Source organism: Cercospora kikuchii (assembly GCF_019650295.1).
Source record: "Cercospora kikuchii DNA, contig_00008, whole genome shotgun sequence".
Taxonomy (NCBI): Eukaryota; Fungi; Ascomycota; class Dothideomycetes; order Mycosphaerellales; family Mycosphaerellaceae; genus Cercospora; species Cercospora kikuchii.
The window spans coordinates 224495-243770 of NW_025408589.1; the positions used below are offsets into that span (position 1 = coordinate 224495).

The 19276-nt window shown below is 51.9% G+C and overlaps 7 protein-coding genes across 7 annotated transcripts; 3 read left to right on the forward strand and 4 right to left on the reverse strand.

The window, feature by feature from the left end:
- Window positions 1–32: 32 nt before the first annotated feature.
- On the reverse strand, window positions 33–977 carry CKM354_001128800 (uncharacterized protein; the record flags this gene model as incomplete). The annotated part of the gene is made up of 1 exon (XM_044806772.1): window positions 33–977. The coding sequence occupies one exon, from the start codon at window positions 975–977 to the stop codon at window positions 33–35; it is 945 nt and encodes a 314-aa protein (XP_044662707.1).
- A 1693-nt stretch (window positions 978–2670) lies between these two features.
- Window positions 2671–3831, reverse strand: CKM354_001128900 (uncharacterized protein; the record flags this gene model as incomplete). The annotated part of the gene is made up of 1 exon (XM_044806773.1): window positions 2671–3831. The coding sequence occupies one exon, from the start codon at window positions 3829–3831 to the stop codon at window positions 2671–2673; it is 1161 nt and encodes a 386-aa protein (XP_044662708.1).
- Window positions 3832–4060: 229 nt separating this feature from the next.
- On the reverse strand, window positions 4061–4976 carry CKM354_001129000 (uncharacterized protein; the record flags this gene model as incomplete). Its single annotated transcript, XM_044806774.1, has 2 exons — window positions 4061–4738; window positions 4791–4976. The coding sequence occupies 2 exons, from the start codon at window positions 4974–4976 to the stop codon at window positions 4061–4063; spliced, it is 864 nt and encodes a 287-aa protein (XP_044662709.1).
- A 744-nt stretch (window positions 4977–5720) lies between these two features.
- Window positions 5721–7743, reverse strand: CKM354_001129100 (uncharacterized protein; the record flags this gene model as incomplete). The annotated part of the gene is made up of 10 exons (XM_044806775.1): window positions 5721–5902; window positions 5971–6147; window positions 6203–6389; window positions 6439–6469; window positions 6533–6658; window positions 6710–6851; window positions 6905–7017; window positions 7084–7189; window positions 7246–7333; window positions 7390–7743. 10 exons carry the CDS (start codon window positions 7741–7743, stop codon window positions 5721–5723), a joined length of 1506 nt encoding a protein of 501 aa, XP_044662710.1.
- Window positions 7744–9075: 1332 nt separating this feature from the next.
- CKM354_001129200 (uncharacterized protein) lies at window positions 9076–10969 on the forward strand (the record flags this gene model as incomplete). Its single annotated transcript, XM_044806776.1, has 11 exons — window positions 9076–9100; window positions 9158–9391; window positions 9446–9681; window positions 9732–9884; window positions 9942–10047; window positions 10100–10245; window positions 10297–10440; window positions 10491–10545; window positions 10605–10670; window positions 10721–10814; window positions 10870–10969. The coding sequence occupies 11 exons, from the start codon at window positions 9076–9078 to the stop codon at window positions 10967–10969; spliced, it is 1359 nt and encodes a 452-aa protein (XP_044662711.1).
- Window positions 10970–11997: 1028 nt separating this feature from the next.
- Window positions 11998–14627, forward strand: CKM354_001129300 (uncharacterized protein; the record flags this gene model as incomplete). Its single annotated transcript, XM_044806777.1, has 6 exons — window positions 11998–12481; window positions 12536–12729; window positions 12783–13884; window positions 13942–14019; window positions 14068–14170; window positions 14225–14627. The coding sequence occupies 6 exons, from the start codon at window positions 11998–12000 to the stop codon at window positions 14625–14627; spliced, it is 2364 nt and encodes a 787-aa protein (XP_044662712.1).
- Window positions 14628–15889: 1262 nt separating this feature from the next.
- On the forward strand, window positions 15890–19018 carry CKM354_001129400 (uncharacterized protein; the record flags this gene model as incomplete). Its single annotated transcript, XM_044806778.1, has 1 exon — window positions 15890–19018. The coding sequence occupies one exon, from the start codon at window positions 15890–15892 to the stop codon at window positions 19016–19018; it is 3129 nt and encodes a 1042-aa protein (XP_044662713.1).
- Window positions 19019–19276: the final 258 nt, after the last annotated feature.

Sequence of the window (19276 nt, forward strand, 5' to 3'; positions counted from 1 at the left end):
TCAGTCGACAGCCTGACAGCTGGATCTGCCCACTATGGTTTACGGCCAACCACGACATACATGACCAAATGATTTCCCTCCCTGGGCTTCAGATTCTCCCGCATCTCGGCCCTGAACGCATGAATCTGATCCTCGGTATAGCCCCTCCCCTGCAGCAGTCTTGGAATCAAGTGCCAGTTCATCGCAGGCAACTGATCAGCTTCAAAGTGTCCAAATTCTCGCCAAACACGATCTTGTGCCCATTGCCCTCCAATAGGCCAGGGATAAGTCTTGACCTTGATATCCACAAAACCTGCATCCTCCATCCACGCTTGGATCTTTTCACCGCAGGACAAGTCCAGTCCCTGCTCTGAACCGGCAGCCCGCATGGCCCGAAACCATGACCAGGAGTCAGACAAATTCGCATCGCTGCCATTGTACACATCCCAGCTCACATCGTGAATCTCCGCGCATGCACCAGGCTTCAGCAGGTCGAAGACTTTGCGAATATATCCTGGCCAGTCGTTGATCCCGAAGACAAGGAAGCGCGAGTAGATGAAGTCGAAGAGCTCACTGTCTGCGGACTCCGGCCAAGGGCTGGTGCTGGGGGTCTGTGCAACCCACTCGTAAGGCTTTTGTTGGAGTATGTTCCCCTTCAGGAAGTGCGTGTTTGGCGGATGCACACGAGTGTTTGGGACAGGAGATATGTCCAGGCCGTACATCGTTGCAATTGGGAAAGAGTTGGCTATGAGGTCAGTCACAATGCCCGTTCCACAGCCAACGTCGAGCATTTGAGCGTTCTTGATATTCTTCGGGATAGAAGCTTGGATAACTTTGTGGTCCATGATGGCAGAAATGTGCTTGGATTGAAGGTCCAGCCTGGCATGCTCCGCTTCATCATTTGGCAGAACATAAGGCGCATCTTTATCGGTGTGGTAGCGTGGGTTGTTGGCGACGTAAGTGTCAGCAATTACGCTGCTCGGGATTGAAGCGGCCATGCCGGTAGAAAAGCTTTGGGATTTGGGGAACGATGACTGCTTTGCGAAGTCTTTATCGTAGGAGAAAAGAGTCGATGCGGAGTAGGCGAACTGATCTCACGAATATATAGTGCACTGGCGGAAGCCCACCGAACATCAGTTCTACAGCCCACGGAGGAGGACCAGGAGTAGAAGCAGTGGTGCCTTTCGTCCGTAGACCTTGAGCTACACATTCGTTGGACGGTGAACGATCGATGTATTGCCCCGAGCTCTTCAAAGTCGGCAGAAGCGGCTAGAGTGGACTATTGCGATCCATTCGTACATGTGCATAGGGCGCAGCAAGGGTCGTGGAAACAAAGCCCTGCCTGTCAGAGACGTCAGTGTCCGTGACACCAGAGAACGGATTAATGGAAGTGGTGTCTGCTCATCGTTGACCCCCAGGCGAACACAGTCATTACGTCCCGTCGTTCTCGCGAATTTATCGACCAAGACGTCTTGCTGGAGGCACGGCCCGCGCGAAACTTCGTCAGTTTGGGTTCATCTTCAGAGTAGGAGAGCTGAGACGAGCTCGACGAACTAACTCAACTGGAGCCGCACGCTGTGCTCTTGGTTACAGCAATGTCTGCCTGCACGCAATCAGGATCAGGCTCAACATCGCATTTCCTCAGACGTGCATGCTGCAAGATGGCCCGTGAACAGGACGGGAGACCTAAGATTTACTGCCAGATGAGCCTTGCCATAGTCCAAGGCATGAAAATCTTGTCGGGAACTTTATACTTTTAGCCAGGTTAGGGCAAACGGCTCAGTCGGCTCCGAAGACTATCATGGCTATGCTCCAGTGCTTTGCATCGCCCTGACTAAATTGTTTCTGGCGATTCCATTTCTGGTTGCTGCATGATCATCCATCCAGTTCATCGTATCGCAAGGAATGCCCTGATTGATCTGGAAGCGTCTCGTGGATGTCGTTCAAGTAAGTTAGGACGCTATCGCAATACCAAACTTCTGAACAAGGATTTGAAACCAGTGCGCAGTCGATCGTGCGTGCAATCTTGCACAAGTTGCTTTCGGGAAGTTTGATCCGTACTCGAGGTAGGTGATTGTCCGTTTGCGGTTGCGATCCGTTGAAGCCATCGTGATATACTGTTGCTGAAGAGATGTATGTGTGGCAGAAGTTTCGAGTTGTTGCCAGGTCTGCAGGACTGTCAACAACTCTGTGTCGCCAGGACCTTCCCATTTCAGGAGGTCCAAGCGGACTGTCGAAACTCACCCGGTTGACCCGTTCCTCTGGAGAGCAACTCCGCAGCAGCCGTTGTATCGGATGTTGCGGCCGTTTTGATTATGGAGCCCGGACTCGGAAAATCAAGCTTCCTGCCATCCCCATCATGAAATGCAACATGGCACATTCTATAGGGTTGGCCGGAAGACTGGCGTCAATCAAAGGCAACGGCATCTGATCTCAGCGTGGCACTCCATGTTGCATGATTTGTACCAACTGGATCTTGCCACCACTGGTAGCGGGGGCCTAATCATCGCGGAAAGCCGAGTGAGTCTGCTGAGTCTGTAGGGGAATTGAGGAGCGCAGAGGCGGAAACTGAAGACTCAAACCTGGAATGATGTTGAGTTAACGTGTCGCTGCCTGGAGGCACGGATGCTGAGCCTAATTTCCAGCTCGAGCCCAGACTCGGGCAGAAACGAGCGTTGTCACATGTCGTGGCTACTGTTCCTTAACGTGTCGGCCCTCACTCACGCCTGTCGCAAGCACCGTGTCCCGCTCTTGTATCAAGAATGCCGCCGCCGCTCCAGGTCCCGCAACCAACGCCATCACCACACTCTGAGCCAAAGTCTCCGCCACACGAACACTTGGCCGATCTTTGCGAATTGCCGTCGCCTCCCAATACTGAGATGCCGCCCAGATGACCATGGCGCCGGCAGAGCAGAGATAGTCCCACTGCACAAACATCGCCACTCCTTTGACGAATGAGACCTCTTCTCCAGTCCAGAAAGGCGCCGGTACAAACATGGTGCTGACGCTAATCTCAGACAGCACCTCTTCTCGCACCCAAGTGGGAAAAATGTGGCCTCCAAACATCATGGTCAGGCAGTTGATGTGGACGACTGCCGAAGTGAGGATGCTGAATTGCAAAAGATTTCGTCTGGAGAGATGTAATTGCTCTGCAGGCTGATCGACTGCCGATTGCCCACCAAACAGGGTCTCAAACACCTTGAATACACCAAATACCCAAACCGGATGCAATGCACGAAGCATAGTCCAGAGCTGCTGCGACGCTATGCCCTCACCATCAGGCTTGAGGTGCATCATGAGCACAGTGGGCAGAGCGTGTCCAACGAGAAGTGCATAGCCAAGCGCTCTGACATTGTTCTTGTGTTTCGAAAATCTCTTCACTTCAGCACCAGATCTCGGAGCAGTAGTGATGAGCAAGTGCACAATGCACCAGATTGGCGTGAACAGTCCAACACCAATCGTCTCGCAACCCATTTCGAGGAGATACGTCGCGAACACAAACCCAGCCGAACTTCCAGACAGACCGGCATGTGCTTCAACGAGCATGATCATCCAAGTACTCGACAGCGAGCTGAGCAGGAACTTGCCTTCCAGGAATGCCCTCGGATTTCGAGGGTCCAAGAACACCCAGAAGAACGACATGATGAAGGCGCAATAATTGTCCAGACCTTCCATGCCCGTCTCAGGTAACTTGATTGGTATCTCTGTATTTGGAAGTATGCGGTTGCTGTGGCCAACAATCTTGTCCGGGCTGATGAGTCCATTCCATTCAAATTGCTTGTGGAGTGTAACGTGAGCGAGGATGACAACAGCGGCGAGGGATACAGCTGTCAGGTACCGCGTGATTGACATGGTCGCAGATGGAATATTGTCCCCTAACCCTCTGCACCCTTGAAGTTCTTTGGCCGGCTATATGTACTTCTTCGGGAAATTCCTTGCCTGTTCACCATGTAATCACGTTCACTAATCCCAAAATCTCCACGACCAACATTCTAATCAAGGTCCCGGTAGACCCAATTCGCGAGTAGTAGACAGGGTCCATTGCCGATTATTGCGTCCAGTCTGGCATCTCCCCTCCCATCTACCGAACCGATTCCGGTGTACGCTCATAATACCACACTGCATTTTCAGCCTTCGCACAGCTGGTATTGCGGAATCGCTCAGTAGGCAACCAATCTCCATCCTGCGGCCTCCCATTCAAATAAAAGTAAAACCATACTTCATCAAGCACCGTACGGCCGCTATCATTCGATCCTTTCCCAGCCTCAGTTTCGTTAAATCTTGGCCCACTGCAGCCGAGGAAAGGAGTCGCGCTGTACTGTGCACGCAGCGAACCTTCCAGGTCGCCAATCGTATACTGAGTCTCATTCGAAGGCACAATCCCATCTTGTGCAAGCCATGACCAAACTGGAAGACGTCGATCGAAACGAATAGTGTCCGCAAAGTACTCAATGTAATCCTCGTGGCCGGTATAACCTGGTCCATAGCACTGCGGATCGTATGCAGAGAAGCACGTCGCATGCTTTGAGTGTTCATGGGTGTGAAGGATCCAGCTATCCTGACCTCTGCCTACCATATAAGTGTTCAGATACTCCAAAAGGTCCAGACGTCCCGTGGCTTCGAACGGCGTGAAGTATGGCTCGCCCGTGTAAGGAGGAATCAGCTCTCCATCTGGTCGACCAGTTGTCGTGTTTGGACCTGGGAATGGGTCCGTCTGTCTATTGGCGATGTCACAATATTCTGGGTATGATCCATCGCACTGTTGACCATGCGTCAGCGCATCGTCAGTTTCACATCGCTCCCAGGCTCACATAATCGATCCAAAGCCCATGAATCGTCCAACGGTTCCGCGGAAGTAGTTGTCCCACCTCTTCTCGTCCAGTATGCGTCATCCAGTAGTATGTTTGCAGAAAAAGCCCGCCATTCTTCTCCGTGCAGCAGGTATCGACATTTGAAACATTGGCAGCCTTCGAGCACGTGAGGAAAGGCGTCTTCATAGCACATGTATGGTTCTGGTTTGACTCTTCGAACAGTGGCGATTGTCGATGAGGAGAAGCATCTTCCCAGAACGATTCGTTGCCTGTGGTGTTTTGGCCCTGGGCGCTCGCGACGAGCACGCTTGCAATGATACTGAAGTACCACATGTTTGACGAGATGAAAGTCTAGCCGTGACATGTGAAGCGCGGACGAAGCTGCTTATACAGCCGCCCTCGCCCTGGAGTGATCATCACCAACCACATGATCGAAGCTTGTTACCCGACATGAGGTCAACGCCTTACTGCATTAGGCAGGTCCGGCCAGGATCTGAAGGGTTTGCTAAGTCCAGTGCTTGGCAAAATTACTGGGCGAGTGCTCTTGGCTCCAGGCTTGTCTAACACGTGGGCGAAGATCGATACCCGAGAGGCTCAACACAATTCGCAGATGGTTCTGAAAGAGGTAGACACCCGAGCCGCCGTTTTGTCAGTGCCTTGCCACTGCCGCTCTTGTTCGTGCTGGAGATCGTCAATAAGTATAGGAAGTAGTATCGAGTGGAAGATGTGGGGCACAATTCTTGGTCTCATAATGTCTCTTCTCAAGAATCAAAGTAATTACGATTAGTAATCTCGTCAAATCAAGCATTAGTACGCGAGGCCTAAACATTCCGTATCAGTATTACCTTCGCCCCTGGTCTTAGGTCTCTATTATGTGCACGGCCACTGTCCTACCCTCGAACGACGGTATACCTGCTCCATCTGTCCCAATTAATACCACTGAGGATACCACGGATCTGTCAGATCGAAAATGACAACGGAGTGTGGCTTGGCACCGCCATAGGTGTCAGCGAAAATGCTTGCGAAGTCGATGCTGCGGCCGAAGGAAAGTGCGCCGTTTGGAAGGATGTCGATGTAGAGGACTCTGTAGTCGGCTGGGGTATTGACGACGCCTGAATGATAACGAGCGGTCAGTGCTTTCGCGAACAACAAACATGTGCTGTATCCATGGCGGACTGACCTATCGGACCAGTCTGCACGAAGTAATCGCAGACCACCAGGTTTCTCTGATCAGGCGTCAACTTTAGATAATGGGCACCAACGACAGGTTGTATCTCGTATGGGTTGTCGAGTCGAATTGGGTTTCGCAGATCGGTTATGTCAAGGGCGGCAATATGATTGGCCGTCGTGAAGGTGACTAAAAGGAGGATCAGTGGAACTTTGTGATGTTGTGCAACAAGTCAGTGACGTACAGTAAGCAAAGCGACCATTCTTGCTGATCGTGCTGAACACGGCCACGGTGTCACGATATTCGAATTGGTAGAACAACTCCGCTACGCCAGGCTTTCCATACTCGTCCAATCGGTAGGGATAGATGATCCACACTTGACCTGGATGAACGGCGGTGCACAAAGCCGCTCCTTCGGGATTGCCAGGAATCTGATATAATGTCAGGACTCATAAGGACGCGGTGAATGAGGCAACGCACGAATTTGACATCTTGTATACCTCCACCATCGCTGTCCCAAAACAGTCAGTATGTAGTTCGACAAAAGTCTTCTCCGCGCAGTCGTTGGACCTACGGAATGTTGATCGTGTTTATGATGGTCCGTGAAGCGAGGTCCCAAAGCCGAAGAGTGGAAGCCCTTTGTACTCCGTCTATGGTGGTGGACACGGGCTTGAGCACGGTCAATGGCACCACGAAGTCCCTGCGAGTCGTCAGTACAACTTCATTTACCGTTCGAATTGGCCGCGAGTACGATGTCAGAATAAGGCCTCTGTCAAAATCGATGCTAAGACCATGGGGCGAGAATTGTTGGCCGAGTATGTTCAGCGTGCCATCGAGGTCTTCAGGCCATTGATGTATGATCTCATATTCTGGGCTGGTCTCGACCAGGCGCCCTCAAGTAAACTTTAGCTAGAGCACAGTGGAAGTGTTTGGCACGGCATTTTACCAGGAGAAGTGCCCAGGAGCGAGCCCATGTAGGTGAAGAAGAAGCCATCCCCAGGCTTTGCGACAACTTCATCTGCAATGGAAGCGAGAGTCGCTCGGTCGGATTTCCAGTACCTGTTGGGCAACGAAGACAGTCAGGAAACCTTTGGCTTGTGGTACTCTCTCGTTCCAGGAGCTTACCGCGGGTTGTACACATCCGATGTGTCGATGTAGATGCCTGTGTCTTGAGTCTTCAGCAGGGAGAGCAGACATCCGCCCCAGAACACTTGGCCGTCTAGGGAAACCGCTTCGAAAGTGTCAACAGCTGCGTCAGATCGCTGTGTGATTGGCTGCCCATCTTACCTGAATGATGTGGACTGCACCCGGAGAGGCCGATCTCGACGACCCGCAGCAATGTGCCGAAGGTATCGTCGTCCAGACTGAACGTTGCCTGTGAGACGGTCAATCCAGCTTCACCACAAGACAAGTGCTCCTCTGCCCACTAACAAGGAAGTCTGAATGCACATTGTCGCCCGCGGCAGTCCAGAAGTAGCCAATTTTTCGCGGACGAATATCGCTGCCAAAATACCCGGGCGTGGTCAAGGGAGGTGTGGGTAGCTGCAGGATGGGCAGTGGAGGTGCTGCAGCATAAATGGAGTCTAGCACTTCCAGTTTGGGAAGCAGTGGTGGGAGTGATAGGGACTCCGGCAAACCACGTGGTACCAGCGGTGAGAAGGCATTCTCTCGTTTCGTGTGCTCCAGTAATGCTGCGGCTACTACAGGCGTCTGGTCAATATGAGGAAGAGCGAATGTAAATCGTACGCACGCCGCAAGGGCAGAGATTGTCGTAGCCAGAACCATTCCGTTAAACGAGCGTGGGCGGCTTACGCCAACAAACAGAGAGCGAGAATGAGAAAGAATGCGCAGGTTTCGTCTGCTTTGCGGACCAGGGTTGTGCGTACTTAAGGTCGACTGTGAAGGTGCGCTCTCATCGTCCCTGTTCGAACAGCTTCGCCATGTCTCTCTACTTCATGACGCCCCAAATTGCGAATATGGCGTGTGATGGGTCGATCTTCCTCTTTAGAGCCATCGTAGCAGCATCAGTCCTATTCTCGCCCGCATTCGTTGCCAGGATCTCCAATTTGACAAGTGACTTGGATGCTTGTCACGCAGCTTCGGAGCTGCGATCGAAATAAACAGCGCTACCCCGGATTGTCGTGTGAATACGGTGCCGAGACAATGCACCACCAGAAGCTCGATGGAGAGGCTGTATATTGCCCGAAAGAGAAGAGTTCTGCTAGGGTTGTGCTCACGCGACGTCTGTGCAGGATTGCACCATCAACAAGCTTTCGACGTTGTCCGGCTTTATTTCGACGTACTCAAATGACATCTCTGCGAACCTCGAGGTCGTCTAGATGCTTTTGTGGGCCGTAATGCTCCAAGTGAGCGTCACCAACCGCAAATTGCTGATTGGTGAGGAGGGACACTCTTGGAAACCAGGGAAATTCAGCGCATTATGCTAGAAGGTCTGTCCAGATGCAGGAACCTCACACGTCGGAGATGCTTAGCTGCACGGAAGATCCAGAAGCCGATTTGGAAGTTCTACACACTGGAAGGAAGGGCGTGACCGGCATGGATGCGAAAACGCCATCCCTATGGATCATTCATCATCTCGAGAAACGCGCAGGAGAGTTGAGCATCCCGGCAGAATAGCCGCCAAGCGATAGAGTGGACCAACTGCGTCTCCGGAGGAGCAACTCTGAGTTCGACAAACCTCGAGAAACTCGAGGTCGCGTTTGGTGCCCTTGCTCTCCATTTGATTGAGCCAGGGCTGTAAGGTCGCTGACTAAAGACCTTGCCATATGAGGTACCTGGAGATCGTTTGCAGAAGAGTTAAAGCACTGGCCACCTGTTCAAGAATGCCATGTACAGAAACGATGTGCGGTCGACGCCCAAAGTGGAAGTCTGAAAGCAGTCGTATTGAAGTCTCATGGACCAGGCCCCTGGAGCTTCACCTGCCCATGGCCCAGCCTTGGGTAGAGTATGGTCTAATCTCCCATATCAAGTCGTGCGCAGCGAGGTCCAGGAATTAGGCCAATCCCATCGATAATAAAGTACGTGCCTGTGGTTGACGAGAGGTTTTGGCGTGTAGCTGTGTCTGCCTAGCTCGTCCACCTCCGAGCGTCCGTCAGCATGAGATTTCTTTCACTTTTCACGAGTGCTGCAGCGCTACTGGCGTAGAATGCCGAAGCGAGACCGTTCTTTTCGGAAGCAGGCACTCAAGGCAGTCCGCAGCCTCGGGTGCTCAAGAACGCTTTCAATTACAAGCGCGGCCTTCCATCGACCTTGAGCTCAAAGCATCTGCGGCCAGTGCTTGAGCCAAGAGCTGAGCCAGAGCAGATCATATCTTCAAACGGGCCCGAAGTCAGTGTTCCAAGCTACTCATCGGACGAGTTCGCAAAAGGACAGCCGATCAATTCCAAGACTGGGAAAGGAGCTCCACTTCTTGGTGAGTTTCCACTCGTATGGGACCCCCACTGCGCCTTGCTGACAGTGCCGACAGGAGGAACGAATAATATCATAGATGTGCAGAATCCGAGCAACCTGGGCCAAGAGCCGACAGATCATGGTGTCGTAGTCAACCTCAAGTGGCGCTTCTCAGACTCAAAGACAAACCTGTACAAAGGCGGCTGGGCTCGTGAGCAAGTGATCACAGACCTCCCGGCGAGCCAGGATATTTCCGCCGCCCAACAACATCTGAAGAAGGGAGCTTTCAGAGAGTTGCATTGGCATAAAGTCGTAAGTACTGCCAATTCTCCAGCAAAGTGCTGGTTCGCTGACTGGGCCAGTCTGAATGGGCCTTTGTATATGCTGGACGGGTTGCCATATCGGCCGTGAATGAGCATGGTGAGAACCAATATGACATTTTGGGGCCAGGTGACATTTGGTTTTTTCCAAAGGGCGTGGCGCACGGAGTCCAAGGCCTTGACGCTGAGAATGAGGTATCTAGAAGGTCTCGAGCACGGCAAAGCATGCTCGGGGACTGACTCGGTGTGCAGTTCTTGCTCGTCTTCGACGATGGTGATTTTGATGCCACAGGTGTGACTTTCAACGTCGATGACTGGATTGCGCACACTCCAAAGGATATTCTGGCAAAGAACTTTGGTAAGGAGCAGAGACACATGCCGCTGTGATCGCAGTACTAATTCCCGGGAAGGTGTGAATGCTTCACTGTTTGATCACGTTCCGACTGGAAATCCCAAAATATTGCCTGGCGAGTATCCCGTCGATGATCAAACAGTGGAGCATCCGTATGGTGACTTGAGCTCTTCCATCAACACGAGTTACGTGATTAGATCCAAAGTGCGTACCAGTAAAATTCGAGAAGGTGAAATTTTTTAACCTCAAAGACAGGATGTCGCACCAAAGGTTGCACCAGGTGGAGGAGGCACCATTCAAGTCTTTGACTCCAGGAACTTCCCCATTTCCACAACGATTGCATCGTCAGTGGTAACCATCAAGCCAGGAGGTCTTCGTGAGCTGCACTGGCATCCCACGGTAAGCGAACCGCATCAGAGGTTATGCCTGCGCTTGCTGACATCCAACAGGTACAGGAGTGGGTATATTTCGCCCAAGGCCAAGCGCGTGCAACCGTGTTCATGGGTATGGAACCACAGGCGTAGGCCGAATGTGATGCTGACTCTCCAATTTCTGCACCTTAGGCAACGAAGCTGCTCGTACATTCGACTTTGCTGCAGGTGATACGGCAGTCTTTCCAGACAACTCCGGTACGCATGGCCTTCGGCTGTGATTCGGCTCCCAGGCTGACGCGAAACAGGCCATTATGTTGAGAATACTTCTCCGGACGAAGATCTTGTCTGGATCGAGATCTTCAAAGCTGACAGAGTAGCTGACATCTCTCTCACTCAATGGTCAGATGTGATAGACTCCGAGCACTGGTTTGTTGCATGCGCTGACACCGTCCAGGCTTGCGTTGACGCCAGCTCAATACGTCGCTGAATCGCTGAACGTGTCGCTCGACTTCGTGCATCAGCTAAAGAAAGAAAAGCAGCTGATCATTGCTTGAAACTCCATCCGAGCAGCGCGTGCTTGACACAATGGCTTTCCGCGTTGATCTTTTGGCCAAGTGGAATGTAATGGCGTGTAGTTCTCTTCAGATTAGCTGTTTGCCGTCTCGACTCTCGTGGAGTCGCTTTAATTCATCCACCTGGCAGGTTATGATCAGGACCCCAAGCGTCAGTCTGACTCAAGATTCTTGCAAGCTTCGTAGGCTTCATGCTCGATCTCGGATACCATTTATCACAGGTTCAAACGTCTTGCCGATCCACCGCATGTGCTTGATCTGAGCCTCACGGCCGTGTCGTCGCCCGTGGGCCGATGCGTTACTGCAGCACAAGACCGTCGCCGGTACCACGGACAAACATCCCCGCCACGTAGAAAGCGTTACTGGAGCGTCGACAAATGTCGCGAGTACGTGCAGATGAAACGGACGCATTTGGGGAGGTGGAGTTGGAAATGCTTGGCATTATTTCGGGTCGGATCGGAAACGTCAACCTCGTTGCTCTCATCCACCACCTTCCACCTTCATCGTGCAACATCTCGCAGCACCGAGAACCGCTTGCAGACCTCACTTGGCTATCGGACAATTTGGCGGCCCATCCTCGACATCATCAGTGTTCCACCGCCTTGATGATCACAATATCTCCCCCGCATCTCGTGTCAATGGCACCCGTCGTGCGTATTCTTCCGGCGGCAGACAATCTGGACATCCGAGCGGGTTGGAGCACGATACAAGTGTCTGTTGGTTAGGAGAGCGAATTTTCGGGAAGCATGACGCTCGATTGATGATGAAGTAGCATTGCTTTGTCGCACCATGCCCTCCGGCGGAAGAAAGCAGAATACACGGGAAAACGCGTGAACGTAGCCTCTATTCTTCCACCACCCAATTCAGGCATTGATCTACACTGATATTCGTCGCCCCGCATCGGAGCGAGGACGATTAGTGCTGCTGAAGTATATAGATGTCCACCGCGCGGAAAGACCTTGAGAATGCACTGCTCAGGCTGAGACAACACATTCGAGGTGCAAGCTACGATGCAGCTTCGGGGAGTCTTTTGTTCAGGAGCACTGCTGCTTCTGCAAGCTGTAGCTATCAAGTTGCCTTCGGAGTATGACACGATATGGACCGGCCAGAGCTTGAACTCTTCGGGATCAATGCCAGTGGGCGGCGGCGATGTCGGTCTCAATGTCTGGGTTCAAGACAACAACCTTCTGTTCTACATCGCCCAAAGCGGTGCATTCGATGAGAACAATTCGCTGTTGAAGTTGGGCAGAGTCAACATTACGATGAACCCGAATCCATTCGCTTCCAATCGGAGATCCTCCTTCCGACAGCGCCTGAATATCAATGATGGCTACATCACAATTTCTGGTGGCCTCGGGACAGAGGTCAAGATCTGGGTCGATATGGACACTTCTGACATCCACGTATCGTCGAGGAGCAGGGCTCCAATCAGATACACTGCCTCGCTTGAGTCATGGCGAACAGAAGGTCATCAAATGGTTCCTCCCGAGCAACGTAAGCTGCACCATTGAATGCCACGAGTGCTCGCCTCCATACTGAGATCTTCAGAGCAAACATCATGGGGAGTGAGCGCGGTGCCACAGCTTCCTGTGCCATACCAACGCCCAGATACTGTTGGCTTCACGGATAGTGGAGTGCTAAGCTATCACCACAACGATGAGTTGCCACTCTGGGATGCTCAAGTGGTCGAACAAGATATTCAAGATCCAGAAAGTTATTTGAACCCCATGAGAAACAACACCGTACGTCTAAATTCTGCCGGAATGCGCATTGCTGCAACTACTGACTACCCCAGTTTGGTCTCTTCATGTATTCGCCAGACCTAAAGCGGACTCTGACGACCAGCGGGACATACATCAACACCAGCTACACAGGCTTTCAACTCGCCGGAACAAGGGCATCCTCAAAGTTCTCCCTGATCATCGGGACCGACCAGCAGCAAACCACGGACGTTAACGCTTGGAAACAATCATTGATCGCAAAAACCAAGGCCGGCTTGTCGAAAAGTCAGGCCGGCACCATTGCCTGGTGGAACGCGTACTGGGACCGGTCTCACATCATCATCAATCCTGCCGCAGGTAACTCAGATGCAGGCTTTCAGGTCGGCAAAAATTACCAGTACTTCCGATACATGATGGCGTGCAATGCCAAAGGCCAATATCCGACGAGGTTCAACGGAGGGCTCTTCACATTTGATCCGGTGCTGACTGATCCGGAAGTTCCATTCACGCCCGATTGGCGACGATGGTCCGGAGGAACATTTACAGCTCAGAATCAGAGGCTTCTGTACTGGCCTTTATTAAAGACTGGTGACTTTGACATCCTCACTCAGGGCATCGACTTCTACGGGAATACATCACCAAATCATCGGAAACTGGGCCAGCAGTACTTCGACCTGGACGTTGCACTGACAAGTGAGCAGTTGGACAATACCGGGCTGCCGAATATCTATGAATACAATGCGAGAGCCTTCGGCGATGACCCGGAGGAACGTACAGATCTCTATCCGCCTGGTATTGACTTCAACGATTGGCTGAGCTGGCAGCAAGACACAGCGAATGAGTTTGCAGACATGGCGATCATGGCTCGCTCCGTCTATGGCGAAGATGTCACCAAATGGGTGGCGTTCGTCGAATATCAACTCGCGTGGTTTGACGAGTTCTATCGGCAGCGCAACGGCCTGAACTCGTCCGGAGAGCTCATCATCTACCCTGCATCAGGTGCTGAGACTTACAAGCTTGCGCTCAATCCATCTTCGACTGTGTCTGGTCTTGTCAGGGTCATTACCGATCTTCTGGACAGCGATGTCTCTTTGGTCAAAGGTAATACGACTTACTACGAGCAATACCGGGCGCGAGTACCCAAGACGCCGCTGCACCCATGTCCTGGTGCGACAGGTAGGTTACCCACGAGGTACTATCTTTGACTGAGCCAATGCTAATCAGAACTCCCAGAACTTACATGCATCTCGCCCGCAACGAACTACTCTTTCGCGCAGAACACGGAAGCTTCGGCAATGTATGCCGTCTTCCGTAAGCCTATAATGACCCAATCCACGTTCAGAATTGTTGCTGATACAGACGCAGCTTGGAGCGAATATGGTCTTGGACAACCTACAAATCTGAGCTACGCCATTCACACTTACTTCAACGACAGTCAGGCCGCCACTTATCGCGGTAACACGTAAGCTGACGCTGTCTCTCTTCGGAATACATAACACTGACAACCAATTTGCAGCGGTTGGCGACAAGACCAGATCTGGTTCGCACGACTGGGACTCACGGACCTGGCAACAGAATACACCATTGACCGCCTTTCTGACAGCACGAGATACCGATTCTCGGCTTTCAAAGGTCCCAATTACGACTGGTCGCCAGACATCAATCACTACGGTTCCGCGGCAATTGGCTTGCAAGAGATGGTGATGCAGACTTTCGCACTCAACAATACGCAAATTCGACTTCTTGGTGCTTGGCCAGCAGAGTGGTCTGGTTCCTTCAAGCTCACAGCACCTCAACAAACGGTGGTACAAGGCGAAATCTCGAATTCCGCAGTGGAGAATCTGGTCGTCACCCCTTCCAGCAGGTTACAAGATGTTGTGTATGGCCTGGAGAAGAGTCAGCATCCAAATTTCGGTTAGTCCATTCTGACGGACTCCAAGCATATGCAACTCTTGACAGGCCAAGCACTGGTAGCATTCGCAGCAACCCTGGCATTGCAATGATTCACGACACGATATGAAGCGAAGGATTTCGGTTTTCACAAGCGTACACGAGCAAAGAGGCAATTTGCTGTACCTGTCAGCGATCTATTCGCATAGTCTCGGACATATGTGGAATTGCGCTTTCAGCAGCTCATCGTCTCTCCTTTTTCTATTTGCCAGCCCGACTGATGGCAACAAACGGATTCTCGTGCGCAAGCCGAGAGTTGTGACCGAAACACACGAGCGCTCGAAACTCGGAACTGGAATACTACCCCTGCTATCACTGTGGTCGGAGATCGCAGAAAGAGGTCCGATGATTGTTGGCTACTACGCACCACCAGTGCTCCACGCAAAGTCTTACGCAATGTACGTAAATACTAATCATTTGAATTTGCCTCTCTGCATCATATACTTCCGATGAGGGAGAGAGCCCAGGCCTACTGTATTCATGCTCAGCATTGTAGGCAAGTCTGATCTGCCTAGGTACCGCCACGAATAATCATCTGTTGCGCATGGTCACTGACCAAATGTCTGCATAACATATCGATGAAATGACGCAACTTCGGCCCGTGGTGGAGCAGATCGGGACACGACCACCGACACCTCTACGCGTCGAACAAGCTCTTTTCAGATTCTGGACTGTTATCAACTATGGCCAGGCGCAGTATGTGGTCATGCTCAATTCAACTGTGGGCCCTCAAACTAATGGCTCGTCCTTCGCTGGAGCTTGGCCACGCTTCGAAAGCTTCTCACGGCCTCGTTCGGCCCCCGAGCACGAGCGATGCACAATTGCATACTCGCTGTGCTCGTGCTTGCGTGGGTGCTCTCATATTGATGTTCTCACAGACCCAATGCTGTGGTCCCAAGGACCCTATGACGATACCTCTACGATCCCATGCATGCACATATGCACGCACAAGATATCTCCCACTGCTCAAGTCTATTGGTCCCCATAGCCCAAAAGTCCGACGCATTGCCACACGAGACTTGTACCTCTAGCTCATTATTCCGCATTGATGCCGACAGCATGTCAACTAAACATATCGCGCAAACGCGTCATACTGGCCAAACATGGCTTGTTCATATAACACGCACGCTATCCCAAGAGCCACATACTGACACACTGACCATTTGCTCTCTCACTTACCACCACCATCTATTATCTAAGATACCACCTACTGATATACCACCAACACAAGATGACAGAAGGATACTTCGACATCGACTCAACGAACGACAGAAAAGTCAAGTCGCTGCCATTAGTCGTTGACGAACTCGCTCGCGAATACCCTAATCATGTCTGGATGAAAGTACCCAAAGATGCCGAGCTCACCACAGGCTGGCGAGACATCACATATCAAGAGCTTGGAAATGCCGTCGATGGAATGGCCAGATGGATGGGCAGGGTGTTCGGCATTGGCAGACGAGCCACAGATGTCGCCGCATACATCGGGCTGAATGATGTGCGGTATGCCGTCGCCCAAGTGGGCTTGATCAAGGCTGGGTATATGACCCTTCTACCTTCGCCGCGGAATTCACAGGAGGGACAAGCATCACTGTTTTCGACTACGAAGTGCAAGTATCTTCTCTACAGCGAGGGAGTCGAGTCTTATGTGGAGACAATAAGGTCTGCTGTTCCAGGTGTTGAGGCAGTGCGCATCCCATCCTTCGATGAGCTGGTGAGACAAGGAGCGAAGGCAACGACACCTTACCCAGGAGCATATGGCAATCGAGTCGACGACAAGGTGCTCATTCTGCATACCTCAGGATCGACTGGATTGCCAAAACCCATCTACCACACGAACGGATCCATCGATACGCTAGGTCAGCTTCGAAACGTGCCAGCACCGAAAGGCAGGCAGAACAACATGAATGCATTGTTCGCGACCGACGAGCTGCTGTTCGCCATGGCACCATTCTTCCACATGATGGGCACGGTCGTTGTATGGACATCACTTCTCTGCAGAAGACCAGTCTGCTACGCACCTCCAACAAAGCCACCAACCCCAGACCTGATCATCAAATGCCTGAATCAAACCAAGCCAGATGTCGTACTGGCGCCTCCATCCGTCATCGAAGAAATTGTCGAGACTCCCGGAGGCTTAGACGCCATGAGCCACCTGAAATTCGTCTTCTACGGCGGTGGACCACTAGCGAACGGCACCGGCGACAAAATCAACCAAGTCAGTCGTGTCGTGGCAGTAATCGGATCTACAGAGGCGGGCCTCATTCCTGCTCGCATTACCGAGGACAAAGATGACTGGAACTACTTTGAATGGGCACCAGGATGTGGTGTTGATATGGAGAAGGACGGCGAAGGTCTGCATGAAATGACGATCAAGCCAGCAGACAAGCGAGTGCAAGCAATCTTCCACACTTTCCCAGATATTTCAGAATGGCGCACCAAAGATCTCTTCGAAGAACACCCTAAGCGGAAAGGGCTGTGGATATACAGGGGCCGGAAGGATGATGTGTTAGTGCTGGGCAATGGAGAGAAATTCAATCCTGTCGGGTTTGAAAAGACGTTGGAAAGCTATGCGGTGGTCAAAGGTGCTCTCGTAGTAGGACAAGCACGATTCCAGACTGGGCTCCTTATCGAGCCGGAATGGAGCTTGGTAAATCATGACGATCCTGCAGAGTTGGTCGATGAGCTTTGGCCGCTGGTGGAACGAGCAAATGCCGCCGCACCGGCACATGGACGAGTGTGGAAATCCAAGATCGCGATTACGAAGAGGGACAGGCCATTCAAGCGTGCCCCGAAGGGTTCGATCGTTCGCAAACAGACCGCAGAACTGTACAAAAACGAGATCGAAGCTCTCTACTCGAACGAGGGCAGCGACGATGAACTCGGCCCTCTAGCAAAAGATATAGACGCTGCAGGAGCAAAGGATTACCTACGTCGAGCGTTCAAGGCTAAGGACTTCGCCATTCCGGAAGATGCCTCTGACGACACAGACATCTTTAGCTACGGCATTGACTCGCTCCAAGTGATGGCATTATCTTCAACACTCAGCCACGCCACGGGAACTTCAGTCTCCCCTCGAGTGATTTACAGCAATCCTACGATCAACGGCCTTGCCCAGTACTTGAGTCATGGGAACGACGGAGATGTGCTGGCCGGAGCTCAACAGACGAGTCGTGAAGAGATCATGGAGAAGATGGTACAAAAGTACACATCTGATCTGTCCAGCAAATCAGGCCGTGAAAATGCCACACGTCCTGACAAACACACTGTTGTCCTTACCGGTTCAACAGGCTCACTTGGCAACCACATCCTGCAAGACCTCATCGCGTCTCCCAGCGTCGCACACATCTACGCTCTGAATCGCTCAGAAGATGCCGTTGTCCGTCAAGCAAAACAATTCGAAGATCGAGGCATAGAAGCAGACTTCAGCAAAGTAACCTTCCTGGCCACAAACTTCGGTAAAGATCACTTCGCCATCCCAGATCCCACCTACAACGAGATGCTCCAAAGCGTAAACATCTTTATCCACAATGCCTGGGCCGTAGATTTTAACAAAACCCTCCCCACCTACGAAGAAGTCCACATAGCTGGCACCCGCCGCGTAATCGACTTCAGCCTCGCTTCAACCCACAACGCCCACATAATCTTCATCTCCTCCATCGCAAGCGTAGGAAATTGGTTCGCGAGTAACCCCAACGAGAGAGTCGTTCCCGAACGCCTCTCCGCTACACACTCCGTCGCCCTCCCTCAAGGCTACGGCGAATCCAAACACGTCGCCTCCACAATCCTCGCTCGCGCAGCCGAATCCACCAACATACCCGTAACAATCGTCCGCGCAGGCCAACTCGCCGGTTCAGCAAAAAGTGCATCTCCCTGGAACCGCCACGAATGGCTCCCAAGTCTAATCCTCACCTCATCATCCCTAAACCTCATCCCCTCAGCCCTAGGAACTCAAGACACAATCGACTGGGTCCCGATGGACTTGGCCGCGAAATCCGTCTTCGAAATCTCAACCACCACCCCAACCTCGCCTCTCACTGTAACCCACCTCACCAACCCCCACACCTCAACCTGGCAATCCTCCCTCCTCCCTACAATTCACTCCCATCTTCCCTCTGCAAAAGTAGTCGCATACTCAACTTGGCTTTCAACCTTGAAAGCCACTCCAGTCACACCCGAAGAACTCGAAAAGAAACCAGGTCTCAAAATTTTGGATTTCTATGAAGCGTTGCAAGCAGAAGGAGGAGGAGGACTGCCTCCCATGGAGACGAGCGAAACACAAAAACTGAGCGAAACAGTACGAACGATGCCGGCGATTGATGGAAAGATGATGGGGAAGTGGTTAGGAGAGTGGGGATTGTGACAATGAAAAAGGACGAAAATACGTAGTGATGTGCGAAGATACGATTTGAAAAGGATGTACGTACCTGATATTGTTATTGGAGAGAGAATGGTTGTGTGTGTCGAAATGCTGAATGCGTCATCATTCACAAAATTTGACATTTGCTGTTTGAGAGAAGATTGTGTGTCCAAATGCTACATATGTATCATTCATCAATTGCAGAGCATTACGACACAATCAGCACCTCAATAACGGCGGCATGCGGTGTTCGAGCCAGTG